At 47.5% G+C, this 22,089-nt stretch overlaps 1 protein-coding gene across 7 annotated transcripts; it reads left to right on the forward strand.

Moving 5' to 3' along the window:
- Positions 1-447: 447 nt before the first annotated feature.
- Positions 448-15,390, forward strand: DYRK2 (dual specificity tyrosine phosphorylation regulated kinase 2). Of its 7 annotated transcripts, none has more exons than XM_025476666.3 (3): positions 1,961-2,154; positions 2,661-2,809; positions 9,821-15,390. In XM_025476666.3, the coding sequence occupies exons 1-3, from the start codon at positions 2,106-2,108 to the stop codon at positions 11,426-11,428; spliced, it is 1,806 nt and encodes a 601-aa protein (XP_025332451.1). In that variant the 5' UTR covers positions 1,961-2,105; the 3' UTR covers positions 11,429-15,390. The 7 variants fall into 7 exon arrangements, with proteins under 7 accessions (XP_035551916.2, XP_025332451.1, XP_025332457.1 ...); XM_025476670.3 differs by lacking the exon at positions 1,961-2,154 and adding an exon at positions 9,610-9,735 and having other exon boundaries at positions 2,694-2,809; XM_035696023.2 differs by lacking the exons at positions 1,961-2,154; positions 2,661-2,809 and adding an exon at positions 448-652.
- The last annotated feature ends 6,699 nt before the right edge of the window (positions 15,391-22,089 follow it).

A 22,089-nucleotide genomic window follows, 5' to 3' on the forward strand; every position in this document is an offset into this window, starting at 1 on the left:
CTTTTAGGTAATTCTGAACACCAGCTCTTTCCCCAGGTGGATCTGGATGGGCCGGCAGGCTAAGGGGGCAGTTTCTTGCCAGGGCCAGACCCGGTTATCACTGCTCCAGAGGCCTCTTGTCGGATTGAGCATTTCACCGCGTTCTACTTGGTTAGAAGAAGGCGCCAACAGGATGTCTTTGCAGCACATGCACCAGGCCAGATTCTCCTCCGCCCCACTGGCTTCCTCTGCCAAAGCCACTGTCTTTGATGCCTCTGCAGAGCCCCCGGAGGCCGGGTCACAGCCTTTCTTTGAAACACTCGGGTTTGGGGCACTTGTACGCGGCCCAGGGTGCTCCCTCTGGGAGGCTGCTATGACAATCTGCAAACGGTAGGGGCGACGGGGCTCCGCGGGAGGTGGCCCCCTTCTGAGTGGAGTCTGCGCTGGGCTGGTTCAGGCCTGCACGCTGGGTGCAGCCGGGGGCACGGCAGGTCACGCGGGGCAGGGCATAGGACACCCAGGTCCCCCAGAACTTCAGACACCCGCAGCTCCTCTTCCGGAGGAGGAGGGCCCGTGGTCCGCGGGATCGCCCGCGCTTGCTCCGCCTTGCCCGAAGTGACCCAAACCCGTGACCTTTGTGCAGAGGATGTTCCACACACTCGACAGGACGCAGGTGCGGGACGGGCGCGCAGGTCTGCAGCCCGCAAGGGAGAGAGGCCGTGACGGCAAGAGGGCAGGGACCGCAGGGACCGTGCCCACGTGGGCGAGGCCGGGAGAGCGGGAGCCGGGCCTCCGGGGACGAGCGGAGCTCAGGGTGCCCCCCCCCCCCGGGCGGCGGCGGCGGCGGCGGCGGCGGGCAGGTGTGTCTCCGCGGCCGCGGGACGCCAAGGGGAGGCGCCTGCGATGTTTGTTTTTGCCTAGCAACCCCCCGGCGCCTCTGCGCCTCGCGTCCCGGCCCGGCCGGCGGCCCCTCGGTGCCCCCTCGGTGCCAGGGAACCCGGAGGGCGTGTGCGCCCGCGGTGCAGGGGGAGGCAGCCCGTCGCCCGCGCTCCGGGCTTGGCTCGCCGAGGTGACCCTCGCACCGCCAAGTTAATTTCCCAGATCAGCTGCGGCCCGGGGGGATGCTTAAGCCCCTGGGACCAGAGGCGGGCTGGGGGCGCGTATTGTGTGCGAGCAGCCCCCGGGCCCAGCGAGCCGGGCGTGCCTGTGTGTAGGGGGCACCCGCGGAAGGGGAGGGGGCTCTGCGGCGGTGTGGGCGGAGGAGGAGGGGGGGCGCTGCAGGGGCTGCGGGCCGGGGAGCCGGGCAGCCGCGCGGAGGGCCGCCGGGGGAGGCGGAGGCCGAGCGGAGCCTGCAGACTTTTCCGGGGACTGGAGGGGCGGCCGTGCAGATGACTGGGTGGGGCAGGGACTCCGGAGGGCGGCCGGGTGGGGGCGGGGTGTGCGTGAGCGCGTGCGGCCGGGCTGGGCGGGGGTGGGGGTGGGTGGGTGGGTCCGGGGGCGGGGCCTGCGGCGGAGGGGGCGGGGCCTGCAGCGACAGCGGGGCGGGGGCGGGGCCTGCGGCGGCGGAGGGGGCGGAGCCAGCGGGGCCTGCAGCGGGGGCGGGGGCGGGGCCTGCAGCGGAGGGGGCGGGGCCTGCGGCGGCCGCGGGACGGGGCGGGGGCGGGGCGGGGCGGGGCGGGGCGGGGGCGGGGCCGTCCTCCCGGGCCGGGCGGCGCGCGGGCGCCAGTGCGAGTGTGCGCGGGGGCGCGCGCGCGGGCCCGGGGGAGGCTCCCGAGCGAGTCGGTGCAGGCGGCGCAGCCCGCTCCCCCGCGCCCCATGTGAGGGACTCGGGGAGGCCCGCGGCGCGCAGGGGAGGGCGAGGCATGTGCACGGGCCGGGGGGTGCTGCGGCCGCCCGAGGAAGAGGACGGCGGCGGCGGCGGCGGCGGCGGCGAGGAGGAGAGCGGGGCGCTCGCGGCGGCGGGCCCGGGCGGCGGGGATGCGGCGGGCTGCGCGGGGCCGGCTGTAGCGGACGCGAGGCGGCGAGGAGGCGCCGGAGAGCCGCGGAGGGGCGGCCGGGAGGAGCAGCGGCAGGACGGGCGGCGGCGGCGGCGGCGGCCCTGAAATGCATTTTCTGCTCCAGCGGCCATGTTAACCAGGAAACCTTCGGCCGCCGCTCCCGCCGCCTACCCGACCGGTAAGCAGGGCCGCCCCCCGCCCCCCGCCCCGCGGCCCCCGCGCGCCCGGGTCCTGCCCTCGTGGCGGGGCGCCCGCGGGACCTCGAGCGAAGTGCGCGCGGCGGCGGGCCCGGGAGGACGGCGCGCCCTCGCCGCGGCCCCGCTCATTGTTGCGCGCGGGCCCGGGGCGCCTCCGAGGGGGCCCTGCACCCCCGCGCCCCCTGCCCCCCCCGCGCCCCCGCGCCCCCGCGCCCCCGCGCCCCCGCCGGCGGTGCGAGCCCCTTCCCCGCCCGCCCGGCAGCGCCGCGGGTCGCGAACTCCCGCGCCGGCGCCCGCCCGAACTTTGCAGCTGCCCGCACCCCGCCCGGGGCCCGGCGCCCCCGTCCTCCCGCTTGGCCCGCCGCACCGTCCGGCCCCCTCCCGGGGGAGAGCGGGGTTCGCCGCCCGAGGGGTGGGGCGGGGCGTCGGGGTCCGGTGGCTCTCCCTCCCTGACCCTCTTTTGTCTCCTCCCGCGCGTGGCTCCCAGGCCGAGGAGGGGACAGCGCCGTGCGACAGCTGCAGGCCTCCCCGGGGCTCGGTGCGGGGGCCCCCCGGAGCGGAGTGGGGACCGGCCCGCCCTCCCCGATCGCCCTGCCGCCTCTCCGGGCCGGCAACGCTGCGGCCGCGGCGCACACGGTGAGACCCAGCCCCCGGGAGGCCGGGGGGGCGGGGAGGGGCGGGGAGGGCCGCGGGCCCAGGCTCGGGGCAGTGCGGCTCTGACGCCGGGACGCGAGGGTCCCCACGCCCCTGGCTCCTGGCCCCTCGGACGCCACCCCGTGCACCCCGGGCGAGCGCAGGGCTGCGGCCACAAAGGGAGATTCGTGGCCTGGGCCCCTCGCTTCCCCTCCGGAGCCCGCCCACCCCGGCTCCTCTTCCTCGGAACTTCCTCCGCGCTGCTTTCCTTCTTTTCCCCCTCCTCGCTTCCCAGAGCTCCTTTCCCTGACCGGATAAACATCCCCCAGCCGCCACCTCCCCCCCCCCCCCCCACGTTGGGTAGTGGGTATTTATAGAACAGATATGTGTTAGGGGACAGTCAGGCCGACCTGCCCGGAAAATCGATCCCCCAAAGAGCCTCCCAGGCCCGGCTCCAGCCAGCAGGGAGCACCGCCAATTGTCCCCCGCGTGTGGAAGCATGTTTTATGAGTGCTACAGGTTTGAGCACAGCAGAAATTGTAATTAACGTGAACAGAAATAAGAGCCACAGCAGCAGTCAAAACAACCAGCCACCCCTGTAGGATTCTCCCGCTTGGATATCATTCAAAAGGAAAGAGCCGCCTTTGCTTTGGAAGCGAGAAGGGAAGGGCACCTACCTGGCAGGTGCTGCGGTCCCCGGGTGGGTGGAGAGCCCACCACCCACCACCCACCGTGGGACCTGTGGCTGCGGATTGGCCGGCTGGATTTGACCTCGGCATGTACCTCTTCTCAGCTCGCAGAGATCGCCCTTGGAAGGTGACTGCCCCTTAGAGGAGGTGCGCACTTGGGGAGCAGGCCGTGCTTCCCCAGGTCCTACTTGCAACTGGATCCTCCAGAAGAACGGCCTAAGGTGGTTCTGTGTAAGGGATGCTTGGTGGGAATATGGCTTTGCCTAGTGCAAGTTGAATTCTTGTAGAAAAGGCCATTTCTGCTCTACAGAGAAGCATCTCTGAGGGTCAGGGGGTACGTGGAAACTTCTTTATTAGACAGTTTGTGAGAGGATGCCCCAGTGCAGTATCCCCCCTTAGACCTGGACCCATGTGCACAAGTTGTGTAGGAAAACATTTTGTTGTTAGTCATTCTCTCTCCCTTCCTCTCTTCTCTCCCCCCCCCCGCTCCCCCGTCCCCCACGTGACCAGGGGCTAAGAATTCACTACACAGAAGTTAACTGATCTGTGTTACATGTTGATGGTGGAAGAGAATCTGTCGGTGGGCTGGTGGATTCCATATGTTAGGGCTGAATATTCCTGTTACAGTGACGTTTTAGTTGAGGAATTGCCATTGGTTTTTAGGAGTTTCTGGTTTGGTTTGGAATCATCTGACAATTTGGAAACGTAGCATCCGCTTCCACACCCCCACCCCCATCCCCGTGTGTGGATGTAATCACGTGACTTGGTGTGACCTGGGAAAGAAGTACTTGGTTTGCACCTGGATTCCAAAAGTGGGCTTTACTAGATCAGAGCCTTTCCCGTAGAAATATGTAATGAAATTAGAGAAAACAGAAGGTATGCACTGGAGCAACAGCTTGAGGTGGCCCAGAAATGAACAGATGTGAGGGGCCTTCTCAGGACTCCCAGGAATGGATGCTTGTATTTCGCTGCAGTATCGGACTGGTTTACCTGTCTTGAGCTTAGAGTTAAAATTCCAGTATGCTATTGGTCATCGGAGTTGGTTTTGAAAGTGTGAGGTTCGTTTTCTATTGTGGTTTAGCTTTGATTTGTACGACATTGCAGATTTCCTAGAACAGGAAAGTTTAAAAAGACCACAGTGTTTATCTGGTTCTACTCCTTCATTTTACAGATGAGGTAGCAGTCTGACAGGTTAACTGGTTTGGTCAAGACTCCCCAGCCACTTCGTATCAAGGCTGGAGTGAAAGCCCAGGCCCTCCTGAGCCTACCTTCAACATCTTGCTTGACACCGCTAAGCCTAGGAAGTTGTGTTCGTTTTGTTATAAATGCAGGAACCTTTGCAGATCCGTACGTCCATATGTCTTTCAGGTGCTTTATGGGGTGTTTTTTTTTTTTTTTTAATTCCACAGCAGTTATATCTGGGAAGAACAGTTTTAAAATGGTCGGGAGGGATGGGTATTGAGGATAAGAAAAGGGATCTTATCACAGAAGCTTGCCCATATTTTCCCTGGTCATGATATAGTAGGTGGGTAAATATGTGCTTATAAAGATTATGAACTTTGGAATTTATTTCATCCATTGCCCTTTTGTTCCCTGTCTCCATGGATATATTATTGTATACTTAGTCATTTTGTTTATTTCTATTTGTCCTAAGAGTGTACCCAGTAACCGTCTTGATTCCTGTAGTTTTTTTCTTTTGATATTGTGAGATAATGATATACGTTTTTTTAAATTCCCAAGTGTTAGTATTATCTCACTTTCATAACTGTTCTGATGACTAAAGCAGTCTCCGGTTACCATTTTACCTTTATAAAATAATTGGGATTAAGAAAGAATGAGTTTTCTCATTTTTAAAATAGTAATATTTTGAAGAAAAAGTAGATATTTGACTGAGGGTCACACAGACTGTTTGAGGAGCAGCTAAAATCCAGCCTTTTGACAGTCAGGTCTGTTCCCATAACACTATACTGCATTTCTAAGATGACTTCAGGGAAGTTTTTAAATGCTCCAAAATGTTAGCACAGTATGAAGTATCTGCTATTTTCCACTTTCTTATTGGAAGAGATTTAAACTACCCAACTGGTTAGACCACTGTCCTTCTATAATTTTTAATACTAAACGATTTCATGGTCAGAGAAGGCTTTTGTAGGCCTGTTTGAACCCATAGATTGTACATTTCTAACAATTGCCTTCGTTCTGTGTATATTTTTAAATGTGACAGCCATGCTAGGTAGGCAGTGGCAAATAGGAATAAGCCAGGTTGTCAGACTCCAAGACGTTTTTAATATCTTTACCGTTACGTAGGCCTGGCAAATGTGTTCTGGAAATAGGGTGGCTCTTCTAGAGCTGCCCCCTCCCTTTTATTTTTTTTTTTAATCATCAGTTAATTGTGCTTCAGAATTTCGTTGTGATTTTAGGAGTCTGCAGTGCTTGAGATCAAAGGCCTTCCTTACTAAAGCCTCTCAACTGAATCCCCTTAACATCTGGAGAGTTTTTAAGATGCCATCCATGGCTTTCGGGGGTTTAGTTGATGCCTCTGCCCCCGGTACTTTTTTACTGGCTCTCATTTGCCTTTAAAGTCTCTGCTGATGCACTGCAAGCCTACCATCTTGTGACCTGGATCACTGGGGACGATTCCCAGTTCCCTGGGCATTAAGTTCGTGTTTCCTTGTGAAGGTGCAAAGGTAGTTCCCAAGCAGAACTCAGAGAGGTATCAGTTAGCAAGGATTTATTGACACCTGTTCTTCCGTTCCGCAGATAGTTACTGAGTGCTTACTGCATGTTTGGGTTTGTGTTAATAGGGACTTACAAAGATTAACAGGTGACCCCGCCCTGGTATTGCTCACAGCCAGGTGGGTACCTCAGGTATTACAGCACTTAAGGGAAGATGAAGTAGATGTTAACAGTCGGTCGGTGGGCTACAAGCACAAGGGAGGAAAGGGGCCTTTCCTGTGTTTCATGGAAGAGATGAGAGTTGAACTGGACATGGAAGGCTGAGAAGGAGTTTACTGTGTAGACATGGTTCGGGAGGAGATTCCCAGCAGCTTTTGGAAAGGATAATAATAGCTCTTCTTTACTAAGCACTTTATACATTTTGCCTTACTTAACCCAAATAGTCCTCATGAGAAACTCTGTTGCCTTCTTTTGACAGCCAAGCATACTGAGGTTCAGAGAGATTAAGTAAATTGCCCAAGGTCACACATTTAGTAAGTGATAGAGCTGAGATTCATTACCTGTGTGTCTAAGGAAAATGCCTCGACTTGTAACGGTTACTTAAAAAGGAGAGGTGCGTAAAGGAGCATGGTGTTGCCGCAGGTTTGGGGAACCCAGCTTTGTAACTCTCAGAGAGAATTGTAGCAGTGGTAGATGACATTGTAAGGAAGGCCTCAGGTCTTTCATGTGCTATACTTTAGGACCTGGTGTCCTGGCCTGTAAATTCTTCTACTGTCTATGGAAACGGGGTATAGCTGTAGGCCTTGAGCGGAAGTGAGGTCACCATCAGACTGACACTTCTCGATGACCATTCTAGAAGTACTTTGGAGAGAAGAGATTTGAGGAATTCTAGCCCGAGAAGGAAATTCTAGCCCAACAGGAGTGGGCTGTGAGGCCCGGTCAGTGGAGCGGGAGTAGGATGGAGAGAGAGGACAGGGCCTAGCGGGGACTAAGGAGGTGAGGGAGACGTTGAGAAGGATTTCCAGATGTAAATCTTGAGTGATGACGTGGAGGTGAAGCCTCTTGTTTCTCAGAAATTGAGGGTATGGGAGGAGGAAATGGTTGTGGTAGGAAGATCAGGAGTTCAGTTTGAATTGCTTGTGGGAAAGGCCACGGGTCTATAGTTGGTCACGAGAGTCCCCGACTCAGCCTAGGTGGGGCGGGCCCCAGCTGTAGGTGGCAGATGCAGCAGATACCAGCCCTTGGGTGGTTGCTGAAGCCCCGGCTGTGGTCAGGATCGGCCGGGGAGAATTACGGGAGGCGAGAAGCCAGGAGAGTTGAGGATTGAACCCTGGGGAACCCCTGAAGCCACCCAAGGGTAGGTTAGTTCACCTACTAATAGTTGAGACCTTGAGACGGCTGAGAAGACCCAGCGGAGGTGGTTGGAGAGACGGGAGGTGATCCAGTTAGTTGTTGAACTCTCTTCGGTGTTGGTCGATAAACTTGTGTGTTATATTTTAAATCGTGCACAACATGAAGATTGCCGTTGCTGAAACTGGAGTGAATTTTGGATGCTCAGAAAGTTTTGCTTTGCTGTCTTTTTAGGAGTTGCTAAAGCCCCGAGGTTAATCTTGTCCCTAGTGAAGCCTCCTGCTTTTTGTACTGTGCATACTGGTAATGTAGGTTTTTCTTCTGAATCACTTCCACCCTGAAGAGAATGGTTCTCTACGTGAGCTATATTTCGAATTTCAGGTCCTTGTATTTCCTGGTGCTTGAAAGACCACAGTGGGGAGGGCGGGGTGTAGAGAGCGGGCTTGGGAACAAAAGCAGTGGACAAGCCTGTACTACTTTTATATATATACTCATGGACTTCCTGATTCCATTTTTATAGATTGTTCTGCTTTTGCCTTCGAATGGGGATAAAATAACCTGTCCAGCTGCCCTGACACAAGTTCACTTAGCATCATTATCATCTGTGACTTTAATAAAAGGGTTTGACTAGAAGTCTGAGAAGTAAAATCCCTCTATCTATGAAATCACACTTCAGACGAGCCCAGGGACTGTACTGTCTTCTGCTTTGTTTTAGAAGCAAGCAGAGAGAAAACTCACTCCTCAAATAATCACTGTGCGGGCGGCGTGTCAGTTAAAGAAAATTCAAAGGTCTTGGTCTGCTACTGAGAAATTTCATTTTGGAATCGAGGTGATTCCACACCACTTCCCAAGTTGCTGAATTAACACATACAAACTGCTTCTACTCCTTGGGTAGGACATAGAGCCCCGAAGGTAGGCTTCAGAAAGGGAGAAGAGAAAAAATAGTGACGGCCAAAGAGTTCAGCTAATCGGTTGTAAGCTTCTCAAGGGCAGGGATGCTACCACTTGCGTGGCTAGACCTTAGCTGATACTGGTTGAGCGGATAAGATGGGCTGGAGGTGAGGAATTGATCGTTAAGGTTTTATATAAAAATCACCCAGCAGGATGCATTAAGTCTTGTGGGGTGGTTGTCTGAGGCTGGTGAGGATTCCGAACTGAGAGGGGATCCTGGCTGCCAGTGCTCGCCCCTCCCTCACATCTTTGCAATAATAATACTTGAAAGAAATCCCCAGCAGATTCTCAGTGGAAGGCCGGGGGCCCCTTGGCTTGCACCATCAGTTTTGTTTAGACAGGAATGTTCAGGGATGGCATGTGTGCCTGAAATAGAAGTCGCTACTTTGTGTTCCTTGTTGGAAAGCCGGGTATCCCAGCAGCCCACAGAAATACATTGTGGAGAGAGCTGAGCCATTGACCAAAGGAAGGCCCCAAACTGTGTGGTGGTTGGTTTGTTGCGCCGAATGGCCTTAAATGGTCATCACAGTCAATGAAGCCCAGACATTTTTAAAAATAGATTAGGGATTTACAGGATGCTACAGTGCGTATCTACATGGGAATCTTTCAAGCCTGAAAGTGCATACTTTTTTTTTTTTTTTTTTGCCAGCGGTTCATACATTCTCTCCTAGGTGTGGTCAGTTTTCCAAGGAGTAGAGGAGGCCGAGGAGAATGAAGATGCTAGTGTTTCCACACAGAGCTAGCTAGACGTTGGAGGAAGGGTAGTGAACAAGACAGATGTGGTCCCTGCCCTCGGGGTAACGAAGAAGCTACTAACTGCGGTGAGAAGGAGGTTGTATTCCGGAGGAGGGGGAGCCAGCACACGACTACCTGTTCATGCTCTCTGCATCCTGTTTCACTGGGTGCTGTGTGGGTTGAGTGGAACACCTGTGCTGTGCCAGGCCCTGTGCTGAATCTTAGGTAGAGGCTAGCGAACAAGGCACAGAGACGCTCTCCGCCTCCGTAGGGAACTGCTCGGAAGATCCTGGATATGTACAGCAAACTGCTTGTCTGTTAGGTGTAAGCGCTCGTGGGGTCTTTTTTTTCTGGATCCCAAGTTTCGTAGCCTTACCAAGTCGTGTAATCTTTTTCCTTTATCAGAGGTTGTCGGCGTCCTGTCCACTCTCCCCATCAGGGTGTTCGTGAGGTCCCTCCTGGGTGTACAGCTCTTTCCATTTAGAGCAACTGACTCTGACTGGAGATTCAAACAAACCGGATTTCGTAAAGGTGGGGCGGGGGCCGACCCATAAAATAGCCCATGTGAACAGACACACCTCTTCCATCCTATTCACGTTTGCTTTCTGAATTCCAGCTTGGCGGCAGTAAGCACACAATGAATGATCACTTACACGTCGGCAGCCACAGCCACGGACAGATCCAGGTTCAGCAGCTGTTTGAGGATAATAGTAACAAGCGGACAGTGCTCACGACACAACCAAATGGGCTTACAACAGTGGGTAAAGCGGGATTGCCAGTGGTGCCCGAGCGGCAGCTGGAGAGCATCCACAGACGGCAGGGGAGCTCCACGTCTCTGAAGTCTATGGAAGGCATGGGGAAGGTGAAAGCCACCCCCATGACACCCGAACAAGCAATGAAGCAATACATGCAAAAACTAACCACCTTTGAACACCACGAGATTTTCAGCTACCCTGAAATATATTTCTTGGGTCCAAATGCAAAGAAGCGCCAGGGCATGACAGGTGGGCCCAACAACGGGGGCTACGACGATGACCAGGGATCCTACGTGCAGGTGCCCCACGATCACGTGGCTTACAGGTACGAGGTCCTCAAGGTCATTGGGAAGGGCAGCTTTGGGCAGGTGGTCAAGGCCTACGACCACAAAGTCCACCAGCACGTGGCCCTGAAGATGGTGCGGAATGAGAAGCGGTTCCACCGGCAGGCAGCGGAGGAGATCCGGATCCTGGAGCACCTGCGGAAGCAGGACAAGGACAACACCATGAACGTCATCCACATGCTGGAGAACTTCACCTTCCGGAACCACATCTGCATGACGTTCGAGCTGCTGAGCATGAACCTCTACGAGCTCATCAAGAAGAATAAGTTCCAGGGCTTCAGCCTGCCTTTGGTTCGCAAGTTTGCCCACTCCATTCTGCAGTGCTTGGATGCTTTGCACAAGAACAGAATAATTCACTGTGACCTTAAGCCCGAGAACATTTTATTAAAGCAGCAGGGTAGAAGTGGTATTAAAGTGATCGATTTTGGCTCCAGTTGTTACGAGCATCAGCGCGTCTACACGTACATTCAGTCCCGTTTCTACCGGGCTCCGGAAGTGATCCTGGGCGCCAGGTACGGCATGCCCATCGATATGTGGAGCCTGGGTTGCATTTTAGCCGAGCTCCTGACTGGTTACCCGCTCTTGCCTGGGGAAGACGAAGGGGACCAGCTGGCTTGTATGATTGAACTATTGGGCATGCCCTCCCAGAAACTGCTGGATGCATCCAAACGAGCCAAAAATTTTGTGAGCTCCAAGGGTTATCCCCGTTACTGCACTGTCACGACACTCTCAGACGGCTCTGTGGTTCTCAACGGAGGCCGTTCCCGGAGGGGGAAACTGAGGGGCCCACCAGAGAGCCGGGAGTGGGGGAATGCACTGAAAGGGTGTGACGATCCCCTTTTCCTGGACTTCTTAAAACAGTGTTTAGAATGGGATCCTGCGGTTCGCATGACCCCTGGCCAGGCTTTACGGCATCCCTGGCTGCGGAGGCGGCTGCCAAAGCCTCCGACAGGGGAGAAGACGTCCGTGAAAAGGATAACCGAGAGCACTGGTGCTATCACATCCATTTCCAAGTTACCTCCACCTTCCAGCTCAGCTTCCAAACTGAGGACTAATTTGGCACAGATGACAGATGCCAATGGGAATATTCAGCAGAGGACAGTGTTGCCAAAACTTGTCAGCTGAGCTGAGTCCCCTGATGCTGGTAATCTGAAAGATACGACGTTGCTGAGCCTTACTGGGTTGAAAAGGAGTAGCTCAGACCTGTTTTTATTTGCTCAATAACTCAACTCATTTGTATCTTTTCAGCACTTATTTTAATGTAAGAAAGTTGTTCATTTTGTTTTTATAAAATACATGGGGACAATGCTTTAAGTTTTTATACTTCCTGAAACTGTTTTTGTGTTCTAAAAGTATGATGAGCCTTACTGTATCTAGTGTGGCAGAGTAATAAACATCAGTGGCAGGCCATTGATTACTTCATGACTGCTGCGCATTTACAGATTGGTGTCAAAGACATTCACTGTTTTTATGGTTCATATTATATTCCCCCCCTCCCCCGAGGTGATTGCTCCCGAAGGTCCCCTCCCCCCCCAGCCCCACCGATGCTCCAGGTTCACACACAGGAGTAGCATGTCCTGCCTCCGTTTCCCCTAAGTTACGTGGGTGGTAGTGAGGGCGGGAGGAGAACAGTCAGGACAACACTGACGCTCTAAAGAGAACTGCACGGTAGAGACTTTTTTTCCCTAAACCAGTGGTCAAACAGACACGACATCCCCAAGTTCAAATGCCCACTTAGCACTCTGACTTTCTAAAAGCTGGCCAAGCACACCTGGGTGGATAAATGGAAACGTGTGTGTTCCTTCACATTCTCTAATACGATCAGCAAGCTGTTTTGTAAAGAAGCCTCAGATCACGGACTTGGTTTTGCACCTAAATATAGAAATGTATTCCATGAACTGTTTCTCCTCTTTGCTTTTCTCCTCTCTGTTCCTCTTTTACCACACATCTGTTGCTTGCATTTAGGTGTTTTTTTTTCCCCCTTCAAATATATATCCCAGACTGTTAATACAGAAGAGAGACATTTCAGCTGTGATTTTTGACCATTGTTTCATATCCCAGTTTAAAAAAGAACAGCAGCCTGGCTACTTAAGGTGGGGATTTCCACAGTTCCAAAGGTCTAGCAAATTAAAGTGAGTTCACACTTTGCAGGTGTCACTGTAAGGTTCTCTTAGCCTGGGAAAGCATCAACTCTTTCTTTAAAAAGAAAGAAGGCTGAAAATCCTCTTGTTGAACAGAAGTCATTGTGACTGTTCAAGGAGACCCGTTTTAACAACCAATGTAAAGGAGGAAAAGTTCAATCTCAAGTTAAATGGTTTGACTTTCTTGCATCATTAGAAAAATCACAAATTGCATTCCTCTGTTTTACTTTCTTTTGGATTGCACTGATTGTTTTTTGTGGGAATGACACTTTACCTGGGAAAGTAACTGAGAGTTAGGCAAAAGAATATTTTCGTCTCTGAATAATAATTATTTTCAAAGTGAAAAATTCAGTATTTTATCACTAATGTATGAGCAGTGATATTTATCAATTTCAAGGCACGTGGAAGAAATTTTTTTGGTATGTGCAATTTAATATAGAAAGATTTTGCCTGTTTGGATAATAGGTTTTGGGTAGTATAAATTAGGATAAATACTCTTTTATATGCACAGATACTATTGTATTGCCTGTAAATTGATTTACAAGTACTTAAAGCATGGTCCCCAACGAGGCCAAGAAAGTTTCCTGTTAAGTTCTTTTAACATTAGTCCTACAGTTTCTCTTACTTTAAAGAAGAAAAGAAAAAAAAAGTAGTTTTTGGAACAAAACACTTATCTTGAGGCTTTGTCAGTTGGTGGAGAAAAATGCTCAGGAACTATTACAGATATTTGCCAAAAAACAGTAATAAGATTAGCTTATTAGTAAGATAGTGATGTTGATATTTGCTTTACTATTTAAGGGTGTCACTGATAAATTAATTTGTACTTCTGTATTTAGAAATTATAGCTTCTTTCCCCTAGTCAAATTCTTTAGCATATCGTACACATTTCTGTGTAATCTGTGGAAGTGCAATAATATGTTAGTAACTTGCTTTTTAAAACGATGCTCATGTGACGATACCCCAATCAGTGGCTTATAGAATTTAAAGATTGTGTATTTATTATTAAAATTGTGACTTGAAGGCATAAGAAGTAGAAGACTCAGTATGGTGGCTTTGTAAAACCGTAAGCCTCTGAATGATGGTTAGCTTCTTTAGGTCATTAAAATAAACCCATAAAGGCTGTTTTTCCCTTGCGATGCTCCTCTTCCATATCCATCCTCCTTTTCACATTTAGGTTTATATGAACCTGAGCCTGCCATTAATAGAAACTTCCCTTTAAAATACATGTGAAAATTTATAAGTGGACTAATACTGCTTGTCTTTCCCCCACCACATAAAACTGGTTCTTAAGATGCCAATAGTGCATTTGTGACTATATTCACAAATGTAACCGGAAACTTTTAAGCCAAACTATGATGTGCAGCGCTATGCACCCCCACCCCCGAAATAAAGTGAAATTTACTTCATTCACAAGAGCCACCATGTTCAGTGTTTAGTGATAGGGCTGCTTTAAAAAAAAAAAAAATCCAGCTTAATTATAATGTCCAAAAAAAAAAAAGTTGCATCTCTGTGATCTTAAATAAATGAAGGGCTCTAATAGGCTACTAGGAGTTGGCTTGGAAACAGTCCTTGGTCTCACAGGTTACCATTGTCTAGGGATGTCTGAGCTGTTTTCAGATTTCAGAATAGCACAGTGTCTTGTCTTTGGTTGCAGTCTCATCTGGCTCCGTTTCTTGCACCTCCACAGCGCACATGACCACTTGAGTGCGTTGCTCCAGCAGTGGAACAGCACCGTGCTGCAGGACAGTGCAGATCGACAGGAGAGGAGAAATTGTGCCCTCAGTGTTAATTAACAATGTGCCTTTTGTTCTGAATGCCATGTTGTAGGGCATGCATTTTTTGGCCTCTTTAACTCTTTGAATACCAGGCAGTAAGGATGGAACCCACCTCTGCAAAGATACATCTGTCTTAAATATCTAGTGACTTACAGGCCTTAATAGAAACCACAAGGCGTAAATCATCATCAGGCATTGAAAAAGGTAACCACTGGTTAGTTACACCGGAAATTCCTATGTTTAAGGGGTTAAAGACGATCTTTGTTGTATCTTATCATCAGACTGATTTTTTAAATGATATTTTTTGTTATGCTAACACTAGACAAAAATCAACTGTATTTGTAAAAATTTACCTCAAACCATTTAATTTTATAGTGTGATTAATCCCAGGGCATTTGGTATGAACCAAAGTGCATTCCTTTTCTATGTGCCTGGCTCTAGTACGGATGGCCAGGGATTTTTACAATTTGGGTGCAAGGCACTTAAGCCACTTTTAAACTTAATGGGTGGTTTGGAGTCGTGTTAAAGGACTCCATCGGGAGGTTAGGCAACACTTCAGGCATCAGTAGCATTGGGCCATATTGGAATCTTAAAAGTGTGAATTATTTTAAAAGAGAGCATTCATTTTTGTAATTTTTTTCATCAAGAGTATTTCTGGTAAGCAGAAGACTTTTTAAAAAAAAAACTGATTTGGTTGGTAAAGGTTTTAATATCGCCCAACATAATGCTGTGGTAGCATTAAAAAAAAAAGTATTTGTCAACTCTGTTTCTTAGGGGCTTGTACATCTCTCTGCTATGGACATAGATAAAATTAATTGTAATTATACTCAGCTCAACTGCTACAGTTATGTCTAGGCAGTGGCTTGGGTTTTTATCGAGCAACAACTTAGACACGTGACTGTAATATGCTGCAACTGTGTGTACTGAAAATATGTGAAAATGGTTGAATGTGGACTGTGTATATATGTATGTAAACATTTCTGTGAGATGCTGCTGTCGCCACTTAACATGAAATATGTTCTGGTGGATTTTAATCCTAGTGGCCAGTTCTATGATACTGTATGTATTGTACAGCTGAAGACAGGAGTAAGACTGTTCAGTGAATATTTGTTAACATTTTATTGTCGTGGCCAGAGATAATTTCAGAATAAAAATTTAATGTCCTACCTTACTTTTCTCCCCTTTTCTAACTATAATTTAACTCCTGATCTATTTCCGGTGGTATTCTTGGTCTGGTAGCCTGGAGAGAGTTGTTTAGAAGGCAAACATTGTCAGCTACAATTGACTTTTTTTTTTTTTTTATTAGTTCAGCGTAAATGTGCAGATTCTAAGTAAGAAAGACTAAAGTTTTAGCAGGCAACTCTTGCTTTTCTTAGGATATCCTATTCTTTAACCTGTAATATAGTTCTGTGTTTATTGTCCTTTATATGGACTCTGTGGCTGTGTTCTATATCCTGCTAGAACTTCAAATCTTTTTTTTTTCTTTTTTTTTTTAACCTTCGAGGTGACCAGCTGTGGAAGCAGATCCTATAAATTATCCCCCACCAGGCTATCCTTTTCTGTGCCCAAGTTCTGGCAAATTACTCCTTATGTGCTCTCACCGGCTCCCTTATATGCTTCTTATAGCTTATGCCTTTGCAATTCTTGTACTTGGTGGTCTCTATGGTTCATGGCTTTTTTTTTTTGTGGGGGAGGGGCAGTTTAATGTCTCTTTTTCCCATGTCTGGATCAGAAAATAGGGCCTGTAAACTGCAACTAGCTCGTGATGTGTCAAGTTCAGTTACTACCAAGTGAAGACTTTGCTTACAGATGACAGCAAGCAGATGCTCTAGTAATTTGTCAGACATTGCGGGGATATTATGTAGACAAATATTTCCCTCTTGTGGAAAGAACTACCTCACATTTTTATTTACACCCCTCCTGCCACCAACAGCCGAAAAACTTAGTGTGGCTTCCTGCAGCAGAAATGGGATTTGCTGAAACAAGGAATACCCTAGGTGTTCCCAAACCCAGACTTGGTCTTATCATATCCTATGCCATGATCCCCTATTACTGCTTCTCCTGCTAATCTGAGTTTTTACCCAGTGAAAAAATACCCACTGACCAACTAACCAAGAAACCCAATATATTTAGGGAAAAAAAAAAGAAAACAAACTTGAGATGTGCATTACATATAAAATTGAAAGTTGGATGCTGAAGCAGCAATTTAAACTTAAAATAGAATGTCCAGATCTGATGTACTCAGAGAAGATTATAGTTCCCACTCATTCTCTTTTATCAGATCTTTCCAAATCTCTTTCTTAAATTGATTAATACCATTTGTTTGAATTTCTATAATCGTTTTGGTTTGGGGATCAACACCTATGCAATTAACTATTTCTGGAACTTCAAAGTTGCCTTCAAACTAGCACTCCAGGGTGTTCTTAGTTAGCTTGGTATTGGTGTTTCAGAAAAAGGGAAAATCATTTATTTTCTGTTTTGGAAAGAGCATTAAGAGACATTTGAAGAAAGGGTACTTGTGACTTTGTTTCATTGTAGTCTTTAAGAAGTTTGGATTACATTGTGGTTTTTGTTTTGTTTTAGTCATTAGGCAAATAAACACTTGTCATTAGTGATGCTTACCACCGTCCAGAATGAAAAATGACTGCCACTGTGTTGCACATACATAAGAAAACTCCCATCTTACTGCAAAAGCTTTGGTTTCATTTGGTTTGACTTTGACCTACTGTTTTGCTGTGGTCACATCCTTACTACCTGTGCTACATTTCCTATATGTTGGGGAGGGCATAATTGCCATTCCTTTGCTTCTCAAGGAAGTCTAATGAGCAGACTAATGAATTTATATTACTCCTCCAAAGAAAGCTGACATTTTAGGAGTATTAGGTAGTCATCTATGTAAGGAGGGAGCAGCAGGGTATAACTCTGATATGTTTCCAGAGCACTGCTCCTTCCAAAGAAGACTTCACAGGTCTCATGGCAGTGTATGAACATCAGTTCAGGCTTATACATTCCTGTAAGCTATAATTAACTAAAGTGACTTGTTCCAACGTGACTTTGCAAAACAGTTTGGGCCTCAGGTTGCAATCTGATAAAGAATTCTGGTCTTGGACAGTAAAAAATCCCCAGCTATGTATCACATACAAAAATTTAGAAAGTGGGGAGGGGAGGGAGGATTTGAGCTAGCGGTGAGCATTTATATTACTTGAATAAATTGTGTATCAGTTCCTAGGAATATTTCTTAAAAGAGGAGAAGCTACACAAAAAACAACAACAAATGGAAGTCTACAGCATCTTAGTCTCCTTAGGTGCACCTAATAACTAACATGCATTGTGCATGCACCTGTCGGTTAACTGAAAGAGGGACTCCTAATATTGCCATATTTGAGGAGGTTGATAAATTATAGTAGCTTTATTATTTTCTGTTCTTAAAATAGGCTTTTTACATTTGAATGTATGCAAATATTTTTGACTCTTTGCTAATTCTCAGGGGTTAAAAGTTAAATTTTACTGACTGTAGCAGCAGGTCAACCTCTTAAATTCAAACTTAACTCAGGTTTCCTATTCTTTTCCTCCATACTGAATAAAACACAGAATGCCTACCAGGCAAATATATAAAAATTAAAATTCCAAATACGATTTTAAAACACCAAATTGTAAATAAACCAATTTTACAAACTAAAATATTGTGTCTTTCCTTGCTTTTTATCCCAAATGATTTCCCCTCCTAAGTTGCAGGAAGTTTTAAATGTCCAGATTATTTCTTCATTGATAAAAATAAAGTGTGTTATTCACAAAACAAAACCCCATGAGCAGGCCCAGATCATTTAAGTAAGAGCTTATTGAATTGCTGTAGGTTGTTTGGGGGAAAATGTGATTAGTGTACCAGCAATTTATGTATATTTATAGGAAATAAGGATATGGATAAATCTAATTTGTCATCTTTTATCTGAAGAGGAATTCCCAACCTAATTTCCCCTTTCCCTAGAATTCAAATCATTGGATTTTTGGCTTTGCTAGACAGAAAGAAAGAAACAAAGAAGGAAGGAAGGAAGGAAGAAAGAGGAGAGAGAAGGAAGGGAGGAAGGAAGGAGGGAGGGAGGGAAGAAGGGAAGAAGGAAGGAAGGAGGGAAGAAAGGTAGGAAAAAAACGAAAAAAGAGACATCTATCTTATTAACATCTACTGCAGATGGCATTCATTTGTCAAGTATTTATTAAATGCCTACTATATGCCAGGTACTATTTAGGTACAAAAGAGCAAAACAGAGTTCTTGTCTTTATAGAGTTTTTAGACTGGTTGGGAACACAAGGTGCTATACAAGTAATTATATGAACAAATACATAACTGTAAATGTAACAAGTGCTGTGAAGTAAAAGCATATGGTCCTGAGCATGTGTATATAATGGAAGGGGGCACGTTGTGTTGTCTTGTGCGGATCAAGGCTCGTTTCCTTAGGAAATAAATAGCTCAAGCTGAGGAGGGAGACCATGGACAGAAATCCTGGAGCTAGAAGAAGCAACGTATGTGTGAACCGTTAAAGGTCCTTATGGCTGGAGCCCACTAGAACCATAAGAATGACAGAACTTGGTCAATGAAGCTGGCAAAGTGGTTTGGCCCCCAACTATGCCAAGTCTTGTAGGTGCTCGTCGTTATGCTATCTGCAAAGGCAGCAAACCAGAGGATTTTAGGAAAATGCCATGAACAGCATGGCTCTCCCTGGCTGTCTTTAGTAGAATGTACTAGGAACGGCAAGAGTAGGTGAAGGAAGACAAATCGGAAGTGTTTGCAAGAGATGGCAGATTAGAGCAGACCAGAGGACAGGGATGGGGATTTAAAGAAGAGGAAGGATTGGGAGATTCTTCAAGATGCAGAAATATTAAGGTAGAGATAACAGTGGTGTTTGTGTATGAAAAGCAGCTGGTGCTATTTTAGCATCTGACTTGCTACACTGCATCAGAAGGAATTACAGTATCTCATTTGTTCTAGAAAAGAGAAGGTGAAAATTAATGCCTTTGGTTACAGACTGTGAAGTCCTGGTAAGCTATTTACCTTTTGCTGAAATTTGAAGCATTGGAGTAAAATCTCATTTATTAATCCAGGAAGTTATTTAGATTTAAAAGAGATAGATGATAGATAGATGGATAGATAGATAGATGATAGATAGATAGATAGATAGATAGATAGATAGATAGATAGATAGGAGGGAAAAGGGCGAGTGTAGAGGTCAGTACTAAGCCAAATACTCCATGAGGACAGCTATCCTCTTAGGCTTCCCTCCCTCCTTCCTTCCATTGAAAGTAAACATCTGCTCTATAGGGTATGTGGATATACCAAAACAAAACAGAATAAAAAAAATTTTTAGTGGCAGAAAAGGGGATGGGTCCCTACCCTTGAGGCCTTGATGTTTATCTGTTAAGATTAGAAAGAAAACAATTTGAGAATGGTAAAAGACAAAATTCAGAGCCAGTAAAGGTCACTGTGGGTAAGAAGAGCTTCAGGGAGGTGTGTCTCTAGCCAGGTCTTGATGGAATTCAGACTCGTAGAGAGAAAAAGAGCATTCTATGAGAAGGGAGTTGCCCTAATCAAGGCAGGTCACATACCATTCATCTCATCATCTATTATTTATTGAGCACCTATGTGTATGACTTTTGGCATAAGGCAAGGAGACAGGCTTTTGCTGAGTAAAGTGAAGGATAATTCCTCTGGAAAGGTGAAGGCTTTTTGTCCCACGGTTTCCTCAAATGAGCTGTGTTCTCACCTCACAGGCGCTGCACACGTGCTCCGTCAAGAATGCCTTTCCCCATGTCTGCCTCTTCCTGTGGGACTTGGTTCACTTGGTTCACATCACTTCCTCTACAAAGCCCTCCTTTATGAGGTTGGGCCAAGTGCCCCTTTTCAAAAGCTACCATTGGCAAGCTTTTCTTAGTATCTGGGAGGAATTTTTCTAATGAGAGGGTGAGCGGAACTGAATTGGGGAAAACAGTGGAACCCTTTCCCCTGCTTCCCTCTCATCCTTGTCTCTGGGCATATACAGCAAATAAAACAGAGTCGAGTCTAGAGGTAAGGGAGACAGATATTAAACAGATAACCACAAAAATGTCCATTATAAATGATGAGAAATCCCATGAAGGAAAAGTAGCTAGGTTTTGTGAGAAAGAACAATAGGCTAGGAGGTCAACAAAGACCTCATTTGGTACAGTGCCATTTATGTGGTGTTTGTAAGCACGAGGGCAGCTCAAAACCCCAGGGAAGAACAATCCAGAACATGAGTTCTACGGCAGACAGAAGGCCTCTGGGTCTGGAATTTGGTGAGCCAGGGAAAGGATGGCACAAGATGAGGAGGGAGAGGAAAACAAGACCAGCCCAGGGAGAAGACCACATTGACCATGTTGAGGGGCTGGAAATGTGTTCTGATTACACCAGGAAGCCATTGAAGCATTTGAAGTAGATTTTTAAACAGTCATTCTGGTTTCCTGTGGAGACAAAACTGGAGGAGAGCCAAGTGGAAATGGTGAGATTTCATGAGACAGAGGAGCCCTAACAGCCTGAAAGAAGTTAGGGAGAGATAATTTGGTAGGATTAATAATGGTCCCAGACCATGGGTCCTGTTTCCAGGTGAGGCGAGGTGGGAATAAGACCCCGCAAGATTCTGAAGACAACATTCATGTTGTTTTTATAGCTCAAGTAGCAGGTGCTGAAAAAATGTTTTTAAAATGTGACTATATACAAATTACAAACAAGTATTAAAAGTTTTTAACTGGCAAAATGAGAGGACTGTTAGCCTATAAAATCTCAAGATTCACAGATTCAATTTAACCTATTAAGAACTTTTCAAGTAAGGAAAGCACTAATAAGCCAGTGAAGCAAATGGGTAAATAATGTTTAAAAAATTTACATGAAAAACATAAATTGGCCCAAAAAAATCAACTTAGAAATGTGAGTCAAAGTAACGTAAATTCAAGCAATGAATTTTTAACCCATGAAGTACCAACAACGAATAAAACAGTGACGTGCCATGCCAGCAAGGGTGTGTGGTGGCACAAAACACTCACTCGATGCTACCGGGGTGTAATGAACAGTATCTTTCTGGAGGGCAACTTGGCCATCAGCACTGAGAGCTTCAGAAATGCTTCTTTGCTTTTACCCGACAAATCTGCCTTCAGGAGTCTCACAATAATCCACGATGTAAACAAAGGTTTATGTATAAAGATAATCATAACTATATCTAGCATCCCAAACAGAGAAAAAAAAAAAAAAAAACTTGTACCCATCAACAGAGGATGTAAAGTAAAAAGCTCTTCCCCCAAACAAAATAGGACATAAAACTGAATTCCATCCCCTCCAAAAGAGGCAGAGGCAGGGAGATGGCATAGGAAAAACTATTAGGAGGACACAGACCAGTATGTTGAGGGAATTGATTTTCATTTTAATTTTCTTTAGCTATTTGTCATCAATTTTCACAAGCATTTACATTTTAATAAAATATTGTTTAAAAAAACCCCAATAAATTATTAAGCAGAAAGTTATTTGGAAGGGAAGGAATAAAACTGAAAGAAGACTGCTAGGGACCATGTAAGCAGAACAGTTTAACAATGCAGAGGCGGGGCACCTGGGTGGCTCAGCGGTTGAGCATCTGCCTTTGGCTTAGGGTGCCAGGATCAAGTCCTGCATGGGGCTCCCTACGAGGAGCCTGCTTCTCCCTCTGCCTGTGTCTCTGCCTCTCTCTCTCTCTCATGAATAACTAAAATCTTTAAAAATAATAATAATAATGGAGAGGAAATGACTTCCTGTTTTATTTACCTCTGGCTGAACCATTTCTGCTCCTACCACCTGCTGAGCTCTGTCGCACCTCCAGTGTCCACTGCCTGGAAT

Source organism: Canis lupus, chromosome 10 (genome assembly GCF_003254725.2).
Source record: "Canis lupus dingo isolate Sandy chromosome 10, ASM325472v2, whole genome shotgun sequence".
Taxonomy (NCBI): Eukaryota; Metazoa; Chordata; class Mammalia; order Carnivora; family Canidae; genus Canis; species Canis lupus.